This window comes from Tyto alba, unplaced genomic scaffold (genome assembly GCF_018691265.1).
Source record: "Tyto alba isolate M040663 unplaced genomic scaffold, T.alba_DEE_v4.0 Super-Scaffold_1000006, whole genome shotgun sequence".
In the NCBI taxonomy this organism is placed as follows: domain Eukaryota; kingdom Metazoa; phylum Chordata; class Aves; order Strigiformes; family Tytonidae; genus Tyto; species Tyto alba.
This window is the reverse complement of record NW_024881272.1, coordinates 33,837,491-33,850,217: the sequence shown is the minus strand read 5'-3', so window position 1 is coordinate 33,850,217 and position 12,727 is coordinate 33,837,491. Positions and strand designations below refer to the sequence as shown.

Sequence of the window (12,727 nt, the reverse complement as noted above, 5' to 3'; positions counted from 1 at the left end):
ACAGTGCAAATTTTTCCATCTTTTCCCCACCCTTTTCACGCAGCCCCAATTACTAGGTGTCACGAGGGTGCGTTGTGAGATCAAAATCTGATCAGGAAAGGTAGAGGGAAAGAAAATAGTCAGCAAGCACCCTGACAATTTTACAGCTTGAGGAACACACATATCCTTAGCAATGCTTCTGTTTAGCAGCTGCATTTTTTCCAAATGTAAAATCGCACACTTTCAAGCCCTTCTGCCCACCAGAATTGCTCTGATCCGGACAAAACAAAGTAACACTTACCAAATCCACGAATGACGGCGATTAGGTAAAAAATTAACATTTAACATCTTCCAAGACAATACTTCTCTTCTACTCGTCTGAAAATATTCAGAACATCTTCCGCTTATTCCAAACTTCTATCTTTCTGAAGTTGTATCAGCGGCACGTAGATGTTTCCAGGAGTTTTTATTCTTTGTGATTACATGTCAACTCCCATTGCAGGGTGGATGTCACTTTATATACGGAGGCAAACGACTTGGCAATCAAAATGTGAGGGTGCATGTGGAACAGCCTCTACGGACTCCCATATTTCTTCATTTATATCAGAAGACAAAAAAAAAAAAAAAAATCTATTTCTGGCAAAGCTCTGACTGCAGTTTCCTGCTCTCATTTGTATAATCCCTTCCAGTGATCCTGAGACGGAGGAGGGGGGGGGGGAAGCAAGCCTTTTCCAAGCTGGAGAAACATCCCCATTTTCCTGTTTATCCTTTCCAGGTCATATCCCTCGTTCATTCACCACCTTCACAGATGAATCAAAGTTTTCTGACGCTGCAGAAACTCCGCTCCCAGGTCCCTTCTCCGGAACCCGCTCCGCACCGTGGACGTGAGGGATGAGGTTCCCGGGGTGACACGGGTGCAGGCAGCTACGGGGGGGACCCAGCTCCCTGTCCAGGTTCGGGGTTACAGGCAGGAGGGAGCACGTCTCTCCGACAAAAGGCCTGGCTTACCCAGCCCACCAAACTAGAAGAAACGGCAAAGCTTTCAGAGGGCTGCGAGCTCCCTGCGAGGGGTCATTCTGCACAAACACGGGTGTGCTCTGCGCTACCGCTGTCACCCGGGGACGGGTCTGTGTTTCTGGACGGGATCCTTAGCCGCCTCTCCAGCCCTCCCCTCCTCCCGGCTGGAGAGGTGCTCTGCCTGCAGGAAAATCCTCCGAGCAGGTACCTCCGCAGCTGCAACTTCACCCAGAGCCTTTGAGCCAGAGCAGATTTGCGTGTCTCTGCATAAAATGGAATTTTACAAGATTTACATCTAAATCCCGCCGCTAAACATCAAACCCGGCACAGCTCCCTGGTGCATCGAGACGTCGGGGGGGGGGTGGGGGGGTGGGAAGCCAGCCGCCACCGAGCCGGGCAGGGAGCAGCTCCCAAAATAAGGGTTTTCCGCAGCGGCGCAGCCCGGGGCTCGGCTGCCAGCCCCCCGCCACGCACCCGCTCCGGGGCTGGGGACGTAGAGCCGGGGAGGGGATCTAGGGACAAAGGGAGGGCTGGTTAAATAAAGGAGAATTTAAAGCGCTTCCAGCAGCCCCAGGGAGACGGTTTGGGAAGGCTGAAAGGGGATCAGCCCACGCGTCCCTGCCCAGGCAGCACCTCCGCCCACCCCAACGCGGGGGCGAGGAAGGGGGTTTCGCTAATGAGGCTGGAGGGTGTGCTGCGCTTCCTTCTCTTGGGGAAACAAGAAGTTCAATGTCAAGAAATGCGCAGTATGCACGAGCAAATTTTCCCTTCCCTGGGTTTTTTCCTCCCGGGGAAGTCTCGAGACATTTCACCTTGACAACCGAAAGGAAGGGATTTTATCATCGGCTGAAATCAAATGCATAAGCAAACATGTATAAATGGGCTTTCTATAGGTGATGCATAAATGAGCTTTACATTTTGTCAGAGTCGTAAGTGATGCATAATGTTCTCTGCTCACGGAGAGGAGGGTACCCAAAGCAGCAAGAGGGGACAGGCTGGGAGCCCAGCAGCGCGGGGATCGCTTGTCGTGGCTGGAGGAGTCTGACCGTAAGCCGAGCCCTGAAACCTGCTGACCCACCCCACCCTGCAGCTAAATCCAAACTGGAAAGGGGAATGAAGAACTGCTTTATTAATTAAGATTTCAGCAAGTTCCCCGGCGGCACCGAGCTGTGTGGTGGGGGACATGGGGGAGGGCAGGGGTGGCATCCAGGGGGACCTGGGCAGGCTGGGGAGGGGGGACCGTGTGAACATCATGGAGTGCAACAAGGCCAAGGGCAAGGTCCTGCCCGTGGGCCGGGGCAATCCCCAGCACAGACCCAGGCTGGGCAGGGAGGGGCTGGAGAGCAGCCCCAAGGAGAGGGACTGGGGGGTGTTGGTGGGGGGAAAACTGCCCATGAGGCAGCCCTGTGCGCTGGCAGCCCAGAACCCACCCGTGCCCTGGGCTGCAGCCAGAGCAGGGGGGGCAGCAGGGCCGGGGGGGGATTCTCCCCCTCTGCTCCGCTCTGGGGAGACCCCCCTGCAGTGCTGGGGCCAGCTCGGGGGCCCCCAACAGCAGAAGGACACGGAGCTGCTCGAGCGGGGCCAGAGGAGGCCACGGAGATGATCTTTAAGGTCCCTTCCAACCCAAACCATGCTATGATTCTATGGTCTCGAATCCAACTTTAAAATACACAGGAAGGGGTAAACTGGCAATGTCATCACATACTAAGTCACAACTCAACAGTTTGCACTGACACAGTCAAAGCTAAGAAAAAACCCAGACTGAGAGAACTATGTGCTTCTCTTGTGTAACTATTGGATGAAACATTAAACTATATTTTACTCGACTGACATTAAAAAACACTTCATAAAAATGTAGGTGCAAATTAAAAGTATAATAAAAAAGCATGCCTGTAATGATGGAGTATGGATAATCAATACGCAAACACTTTGCACCTTGCATTTGGTTTGCTGCATCTCCACTTTTGCCAATTTGTTTTGAAAGGAGCCAGTTTTGCTCACAGCAGTGAATAATTTTGCTTTCAAATCTATGTAGACCACAGACTTCTGCATCTTATGCATGGAAAAAGCCCACAAGCACATATGGATGGAGATAAACATACAGATACACAGACACATGCGCACCTTCGAGCCCAGCCTGCAGATTGTACACCAGGTAGTTGTACAAATGGCCATTGTTACACCCAGCCAGCAGAGACATCAATTCTGCTGTTACTGGCTCCAAAAAGGGAATTTACATTTTCAAAAGTGATGGGTTTTATGCTGGAAATGCACGTTGGTTTGGCCATGGTTGAAAACTCAGCTCAGAAGATATTTCAGGCATTTCTTAATGATGTGGGAATTTCTAGATCACTGTGCCCTCCGTTTCTTTTGTGAAGTAAAGCCCAGCATCACGGGCTTCTGTGCTTGGCTCTTCCAGTCAGGCCAGCAAAACCCAGCATCACAAACCCACTGATATACCTCATATGGTTTTTATAAATGAAGAGCACTGTGTCTGAGAGGTAAATTAAGCAACTCCTCCCGTGGGGCAGGCTGAAATTTAATATGCTGTCAAATAAGAGAAATTCAACTCACATAACGAACTTAACCCAAGCCTCCGGGCTGTCCCCAATGGACACGCCAACACTGGGGGGCTTGGGGAGCAACAAAGCACTGTCACCCCAAAACTCTCCCACCCATCACTCCGCTGGCTTCTCATCCAACCTGCACCCAACAAGCTGAAAACTCTCAGGATTTCATGTGACTCAGAGAAACCCCTTTTCCACGTCATCCTATGATCCCGCCCTTTTAGCTTTTCCCCAGCTCTCAGGCTGGTACATTAAAATATTGGCAGGTTTAAACTGGCCGTGCCCTCCATGCCCCATACCTGGGAGAAAACATCAGCACGTCCCTCTTGGAGAGGAAGCCTGCCACATTGGCCTTCAACATCATTCTCATTCTTCTGGGTGAAAAAGACGGAATAAATCCACTACTAATTTGGTAACAGACGTTTTTGTGTGCTACTGCTTCTTTTCTACCCTACCACAGTGAGATTCTGCATTTTCTCTCCCTGCTCCCATCTGTACGGTACCTCCCTTCACGTTTCCAACCTTTCCCTTCATCGAGCATCCTGAACTTGATGTGGATAATTGCAGGGAACATGGCAGTAATCAAATGGTGGCCGGGTGGGAAGGATAATAAGTCATTCTCCTGTTTTTTTCCTCCTATAGCTTCTCAGACAGTTGAATAATTATCCTCCCCTAAAGACCCAAATGGAAGACTAGCAATTGCAGTATCAACATGACATAAATGAATATAACTCTCAGGGCTATGATCAGAACCCACTTCTACCTCACTTCTGGGTCTCAGCACCGCTGAGTGCCCAGCCTCCTACTCCTACACACTTCAAAAAAATCATCAAATTGCTCATTTTGATCATTATCCATTGGGTGCCACATCTACTTATTTGATACGTCTATTAATTAGAGGATAAAATGGTTTTGCAAGCCCTAGTAATAACAAGTCCTAGCCCCACCAGTCCATCCCAGCAGCCCCGATACCGATGCTTCACCAGGGAAACTTCAAATTTTTTGTGAAAAATTGCACAGTCTTCTAAACCATTTGCTAGAAAACCAGCACGTAACATTTTTTCCCCGTCTTTCCGAAAAGTTACATAATGCAGCTATTGCGCAGCCGGCCCGTTATCGTGCTGGCTTGAAACACCCCAGGCCCTCCAGCACTTCGTTACCTTTATTCCCTCAATCAACAGCAGGTTGCTGCAAAGGCTCAGGAATGTTCCCTGTCCTCAAAAGGCACAGATGCAGCAGCCTGAAAAACATCAGCTGATATTTTGGATATCTTGAGATAAACCAGAAGCGCACCGTGTTTGTAAAAATAAGCACATTCGATGCTATCTCTTCCCAGATTAAAGACCCTATACGAACCTAAGAATATATTGGAGGCTTCACCTCAGATAAATAAGTAAAATACTAAATAGGTTTAGAGGACTATTTTGTCTTCCTTCTAGTTGTTAATAGTGGAATAATCAGGATAGCATGCAGACATCCTAGCTTATCATCGAAAAGCACGAAAACCACTCAGAAACAAACTTCTCCAGTGCTGCTCCCTGGTATTTCATTAGCTGTTTTGCTGAGCAGTATCGACCCTTTTGCAAATGTTGATATTGTTGGTGGGTTTTTTTGTCACATGCCGCTGCCACAGGCTGCCTTGCGGAGTACAAAGCCATCTATTGATTTGGAAAGGATGCGATTGCTGGTGCACCAAACCAACTACTCAGCCACGCAGAAGCTTTTCATTCATTCTTTCTTTCTGGCCACACTGATTCACAATGATGAAATACTGATTTGCAATTCAGATTTCCTTCTTTCTCTTAAACAGGCAACACAAGGACTGACCCAAGAGCTCCAAGAACGTTACCTTACCAACCCTTACATTAAATACCACCATCCTCCATGTAATACGGACAAGCGCATTTAGTTAAGCAATCATAACATGTATACTCATTCAAAATAATTAGCTCATCAAACACGACGTTAAGATAATCTATTTTTCTTGAATTTTGGAATTCTATTCACCAAATAATAAGCTGTACCTGCTGTAAGCTGACTTGAAACCTGGAGGTAATTTGGGGGGCCTGGAAATTACCAGCTTCAAAACGTGACCCGGATCTGACACAGACTCTTCTGCAAAATGCATATGCCAAAGACCTCGCTGGAATAGCAGGCTAAAATAAGCTGAGTGTTGGACTGCAGAAAGTAGCACGCATAATTACAGGTAGGTATTCATCAGCGACAGACTCACTGAATTCTCTTGCCAATGCAGATGACTGGTTAATTGTCAGCTCAACTTCTCAGGGCTGTTTTTCCCCCTGCTCTGCAGCTGGTGCAGTCCCTATACCTGTGCTATGGGTGTTTAGGAGGTGCTCAACATGAACGATGGGCTCCCTCACATTGTCTTCCACTCACGTTGAACTCAGTCTACAGAGCTCTGGAAAAATACAGGCAGGAGATGGCACAAGCACTTTCTGTTTTCCAAAAACAGCATCACTAAAAGTCATTTGGCAGCAGGAAACTGCAGTTTCTGGAGCAATGCTATCAATATACCCTGAATCTCTCCTCCACAAATGCAAAAATAAAGTTCCCCCCAGGACAATTCATCTTTCCCGAACAGACACATCACTTCCATCTTTCTCACCAACACCTTCCTTCCCCTCTTCCCGTAAATAAAACCGCGTTTTCAAATGGGTAACACTGAAGCCAAGCAACTTAACGTGGAAGAGGAGGCGTTTCAAAGCAAACTGTTCACACAAAGGGGGCTAAATCTGAGAGACAGTGTTTGCCTTCAGAACGGCAGCCTTTTCCCTCGGAGAAACCCCCAAACCTCTCTGCCCACGGCCGCTGGCCACAGCACAGGGCAGAGCATGCGTCGCCATGCAGGACCCGGCTCTCGCATCGTACCGCAGCCCGGTGAGCCACTGACCAGGTACCAGGCTGCTGAGGGTAAGTGAGAGAGAATCAGAAAGAGCCTGTATGAGAAACAGAGGAAATTAAAAAAAAAAAAAAAAAAAAAGAAAAAAAAAGGAAAAAATAAAATGGAAAATCGGCTCGCTGATACTCAATCCACCGTGCAACTTCCCAGCGAACGTTTCTGAAAAGTTTCCAACAGAAAATAACATAATGAATCAACAACAGCAGCTGGTTTGTGAAGACCGAGCGCCACGTTCTTCATAACCATCTCCAAGGGGTCTTAGTGCTGACTTAGCTTGCAATTAATTAGTGGGAGAGTTTTTATCTATTTTATATCAACAGCATATATGATGACATCTTTAGAGTGCACATATTTGGTGAGAGCACACCAAAATCTCAAAGCTGGGAATGTGCTGTCTACAGAAGAAGTGCATGCACTGAACAGGTTTCCATCTGCATTATATTTTGATGTCCAATTTTACTGCCTCTTTAGGGAGCTTTAATTTTATGTTCCACTTTGGCTACTTCCAATCTCTAAAGCTTTTGCAAACCAATTTGCGGAAAAGATGCTGCAGGGGACGCAAGTTCCCACCGCAGCACACGAAGTGACTAAACCAAAACCAAGCATCATTTATCTGATGGAAACAGAAACTACCAGAAACTTAGGCTTGATGCCTAAAATGAAATTTATTTGCTCCCGATGCTCCACTTCTTTGGAAACGCAGTGACTATTACCTCGGTTAGGGAAGAAACACTGAGGGCTGCTTTCTGGGTGAAACTAAATGAACAGGGGGAAAGTGCTGTAATTTCTGGCATATCAGAAGAGCATCACCTGTAAGCAGACTAATAATTAGAGATGAGGCATCTCAGAGTAGTTAGGTGGTAACGTATCGAGCATCGTGAGGCTTCCCGAGCTTTCCAAGCCGTGACTCTGGGTCCCCCCTCCATCGGTGGAGCCATCTGGAGAAGCAGATGCCGAACAAACGCCCGACGCCGGCACGTTCTTCCATCTTCCCACTCCCTGCTGCAGGCCAGGAAGAAAATCTGAGCCCCACACCAGGCTGGACGTCTTCTGGATGAGTAATAAACCCCCATAAACAGCCCCGGGCTCTGACGTGGCCCTGGCATTTTCAGACTTGAGCGTCTACAGCTGGACTCAAATTTAGGTACATACGTAAAGGTCTGGTTTTCCAGACATGACGAGGAGTAGGGCAGCAGGTGGGAAGCCCCTCAGCAGCGATGAGCTCTGTGGGCTTCCCTAGACCTCATCCATGGCACTGACTTATAGGAGAAAAAAAAAAATAATTGCCTTTTTAACATAGGTCATAATATTATGACTTATAACCCTCAACACTTTTTTTTTTTTTTTCCCCTCATGTCTTCAACCCTTGAAGCTGTAGTTTTTGAGAGCATTAGCTTTCATATCTCCTTGACTGAAGAAGGGGTATTTTTACATGATGGCATTTTGTGTTAAAACAAGCAGATGACAATTTCGGAGTGCAGTACTTAAGGAGCTATTTCCTGACAGGAGATGAGGGAAAGCAGCAGTTTCCTCAGGCACTCAGATTGCTCCTTTCTGCTCTCTCCTGCAATGTTAACTCCCATCATGCTCTCAATTTCCTTTGAGTACAAATCCATCTGCATGAAAATATTTTAAAATATTTTCTATTACATCTGATTTCGTGACAGGGAGGAAGCCCCAGAACAGTCAGGAGAATTTAATCACCTTCTCCATATGCTTCCTCACTTGCAAACACGTAGTTTTTCATCCACCCCTGGCCACGGCCACGGTGATCCCAAGTGAACCGCAATGAAGAGAAGCTTCCAAATCTTTGAAGATTTGCCACTCAGCACTTGCTTGGAGATGAAATGGCCACCACCAGCTCCCGAAAGCAGGCTGGTCCCAGCACAGCCTCTCGCCGCCGTTCCCACCCCCAGGCGTCACCTCCTCAGAGCAGTCAAATAAAAAGTGAGAACACGGGTACCGCGTGCCTCGCTGACACCGAGCGCAGCCATCCGGGGCAGGACAGAGAGAAGGCTCTTACCTACAAGCCTAGGAACAAGGCTCTTCGCCTACACCTTTAGCAAAAATTACAATCCCTGGTTTTCACTCTGAAGAAGATAATGCAATATCTTGAACCCTATAGGGAACCTTCAGTTTCTCAGGCCCCTTCGGAAAACTATAAAAAAGCTAAGACAATCTTTCAAAACTTAGCCAGTGTTCAGATTTTGTTTAATACAACATTTCCTTGGCATACTGAAACTCCCCTCTCAATGATATATTATATTTCTGTAACAAAGAAGTAACTTATGTTGACAATAGTTATTTTTTCATATTGAAATCACTCTCATTCTAGCAGCAGAATAATATGCATATCTCTATGCATTCATCCAAGCCAGGAGATTTTGGCATGCGAAAACTGTGGAAAAGCAGAACAGTAATAATTTTTAAATAATTTGAAAACAGTGAATGTGCCATCATTATCCCAGAACATTTTCCACAGTTAGCTGTACAACGTAAGTCATGCTTTATCATTAAATGCCTGTTACAGAGCGCAGCACACTGTGAAATACATACGGCACACGGCAATAATTTGCTCTGAACCAGGTCCAAGGCGGGTGAGCTCCAGGGTGGCTTAGACGTGCTGTGGGTACTTCCACCTCCCCTCAGTGCTCCCAGTGCTCCCAGTATCTGGTTTTAAATCTCCTTCACTCGGGGGCATGAAAGACGTGGTGGTGGTTTGTTGAGCGCAGGACGTTTTCTCCTTTTTTGCTATAGTGGCTGAGCTGTAGCCTCTGTTCCTGTGAAACTGCAAACCCCTAAGCCCAGGGGGCATGAGGAATGCCACTCAAATCCTTCAGTGGCCAAGCAAGGCGAAAATGAGCGAGTATTAACCAGAATTTAACAAAAAGGTTAACGAACATGAAGAAACATACTTGGAAGCTGTATCAAGGAGATAACAGCTTCATGGACACATTTACTGGTTTTATACAGTCCTCCCTCTTTTACAAATACTTGTGCTATCCTGTGGCCATTAAACTAATGTACGTATGAGCTAGACAGATATTTAAACATCCATCCAAACACTTTCCATTGGGGTCACCCTGCAAAGAGATCTCAAACACAGTGCAGCAGCAACACAGATGAACTGAAATGGGACTGAATAAAAATGACATGTTCTTTGCAAACCTGCTCTTTGCATGTATTTAGCAATGCATCTCGTCACTTAGGTGACTAACTCTTATATTTTGTTCCCACTGAACATGTAGAACCGTTATTCTCAAGGTACGTACATCGGGAATCCATCTCCCTCATCCGCCCCGGTGGGAAATCAGCTTTGCAAAACAGAAACAACTGGACATAAAGAAACGCAGAGGGAAAGGACTTCTTAAAATCATTATTTTTTTTTTTTTTTTTTATATTCTAAGTTTCTTGTCCGGGTCGAACCTAATTAGAGAACAGGTATACCCAGACAGAACTGGGAATATCTACTGTTCCAGGCAGAGCGCTTTTAAAGACAGCGTCACGAGGATCGGCTTCACCCCCCCGCCATTTCGAGGTGCCCTGAAGGGCTTTCTATCATGGTGCACTACGGAAAGTGTTTGCCCAGATCACGCTCCTTTTTCTGCCATTATTACCAGCAGTGGCAAAGCGCCTAATCCCCAGCGTACGGCAGCCTTGGGCGATGCCGGGGTGTGTTACAGCACCCACACACCTCTCCCGCCGTCACTGGAAGTGCCACTTCTCCCAGGGGATTAGACTCGGGATTTAATAACCTCCAAAGTGCTGCTCTCTCTGAGCTAGGTGAAATTTCTAAGTTTTGCCAGCAAAGGCTTTGCGGGAAACTGGGGATTTCACTCTTCAAGAGTGCGAGCTCTGCCAAAGCCCCACAGAAAACATGCCTCTATTTTACTGAAGTTTGGCATTACAACAACATTTTGAAAGAGAAATGACACTGCACATAGTTTAATACATACGTATTCATTCCAAGTAGATAAAGCTGATTAATCTAGCTTGAGCAGGCAGTTCAACATTATAGGTAGAACCATGTAGTTTCTAAAGACACCAGGGCTAAAATCAGGTATTTCAGTCCTGTTTAGTCCAGAACCTGGTATGAATGATAAACTCGTTCAGCACAAAGTCTGCCTCTTTCAGCAGAGAGCTGCCCCTTAGAAGAGTTCTTATTCCCAGAACAGATTTCATCAAGAGGTTTAAGTCCTTTGAGAGACTTACTCATGCATCTCAGAATAGTCCACATCGCAGCCCAGCATCGTGAGTGTATATATTTAACTGTTACTCCTTATCGCTTACGTCCCCTACCCACTAAATATCACTATCCCAGGAACAGGGAGAAGGCACGCTCTTCCTAAGCATTTCCAACTTTGGGAGGGGGAAAAAAAAAATACACACACACAAACTTTTGGACTTTGGCATCTGGACTCTCTCCAATTTGTTTGCCCATTACTACGATTTTCAATCCAGTTTTTATTGCTCCCATTTCCCTGAGAAAACCAAACTTCAGAGAAAAGGGCAAGAAATCGGGAAGCATCCCCCCTCTGCGCTGCTCAGCCCTTTTTCACATCGCATGTACTAAAGCCAGACTTTTGTACACCTAACAGTAGCCACACATAAAACCGCCAAAAATATGTCTACCCCAAATACGCTGACTTTCTTTATCTAATATGGAAAATAAAACCTATTTGTAAAAGTAGAGCTGTAATATAAAATAGCCAATATATTATTTTAACTGCAAAGGATGCTCCTATAGAACCACATATTCTTTCAAGAGCACTTATGACACCTGCACAAAAGAAACCCCGCTGAGCCGGGGTGACAAAGCCTGAGACGCCAGAATTAGGATGCTGACACTACACCACTTTTTCCACTCACCCAAATAGCAATTTGAGAAATACACTCCCAGTTTCATGAAAACACGAACCCAGATGTTTTTAGAACCAGGCTCCGCACAGACCACTGTCACCTCCTGACATTTTTCTCTCCCAGGAGCCTGGTTATGGCATTTTCTTACAGGAAACATTAGATGCAAGGCAAGTGCGGTGCATTTGTTTCCTTGGAAACAAACCCTTTCAACCTCCACCGCACACAATCTTAAGCAAAAGAAAACTGTGTAATTAGGCCCAAGGTCTAGCTATTTTTAGCCAGCAAGATGTTAAATTGCAACTATTTTATTAGCAATAGAACACAATGAAAACGCACTTATCACAATTATTGGAGTAGTAAGTCTTCATATCAACCAAAACAATAAAGCCACTGAATTACAGTAAGAAATATAATTGCTTGTGCACTTAAAATAATTTGGCAGATTTGGATTTAGCTATGCTCTTCACCAGGATTAAAAGAAAACCTTTGAGTTGACAAAGAAAACGGAAACAATCCAGAGGTATCATTTATTCATTTAGGAGACTTTAAAACCTTGAATAACCATCAACGTGCCACTGTTAGTGCCTGTTGTAAACAACATTTGGCCTCAAAGGCTGAAGCACCATCCAGTACCACCACCCGCATGTTCCTTGTCGGTATTTTACTCAGGTTCTAGCATGAAGCACTATTGCTAGCACTGACTTTTAGCCAAATACTGTTTGTTTTACAATAAACTACTGTATAAAACTCAACATTGATTGATTGGCTTAGCTACAGAGTTTTTGTAGTCAGGAGCAAAATCCTTTCTCGCACCTTGGGAAGATGCTGGGCCACCGGAGAGCCAAGTACAAGCGTCAGCAAGAGCTGGCATGGCTGCTTCAGCCAGTGGGATCAGCAAACACGCGTATCCTGCTCTTCACAAGTCCACTTTCTCAATCTTTATATTCATAAATATACAGAAATGGCCTCAAGATGCGCCAGGGTAGGTTTAGATTGGATATTAGGAAAAATTTCTTCACCGAAAGGGTTGTCCAGCACTGGAACAAGGCTGCTCGGGGACATGGTGGAGTCACCATCCCCAGAGGTATTTAAAAGACACGTGGATGTGGCGCTCGGGGACATGGTTTAGTGGTGGGCTTGGCAGTGTGAGGTTAACAGTCAGACTTGATGATCTGAAAGGTCTTTTCCAACCTAAACGATTCTATTCTATGATATAACTCATCAGGAGTCAGAATCCAGAATGGCCCAAAGTGTAAACTGCTCTGGATTTTCACCAGCAGTACTCTTCCCAGCAGAACCAAAGGTAAAAGCCTGTATTTGTTATTGCAGTCCCAGTGCTACACTCTTAACAAACACATCCAGCAATGTGGAAATTGTTCAAGAA

The 12,727-nt window shown here is 46.0% G+C and overlaps 1 protein-coding gene across 3 annotated transcripts in view; it reads right to left on the bottom strand.

Annotated features, from left to right (window-relative positions):
- PDE4B (phosphodiesterase 4B) overlaps positions 1-12,727 on the bottom strand; it is a 217,944-nt gene that overhangs the window by 95,697 nt on the left and 109,520 nt on the right. Inside the window, exon 1 of one of the 3 annotated variants that reach the window (XM_042804723.1) lies at positions 281-1,400. The exons of the other annotated variants lie outside the window; for them this stretch is intronic. Within the exon in view, the coding sequence (XP_042660657.1) occupies positions 281-327 (47 nt within the window). The 5' untranslated portion in view covers positions 328-1,400. Of the gene's footprint in view, positions 1-280; positions 1,401-12,727 lie in introns of those variants that run through there. 3 annotated transcript variants of the gene reach the window in all.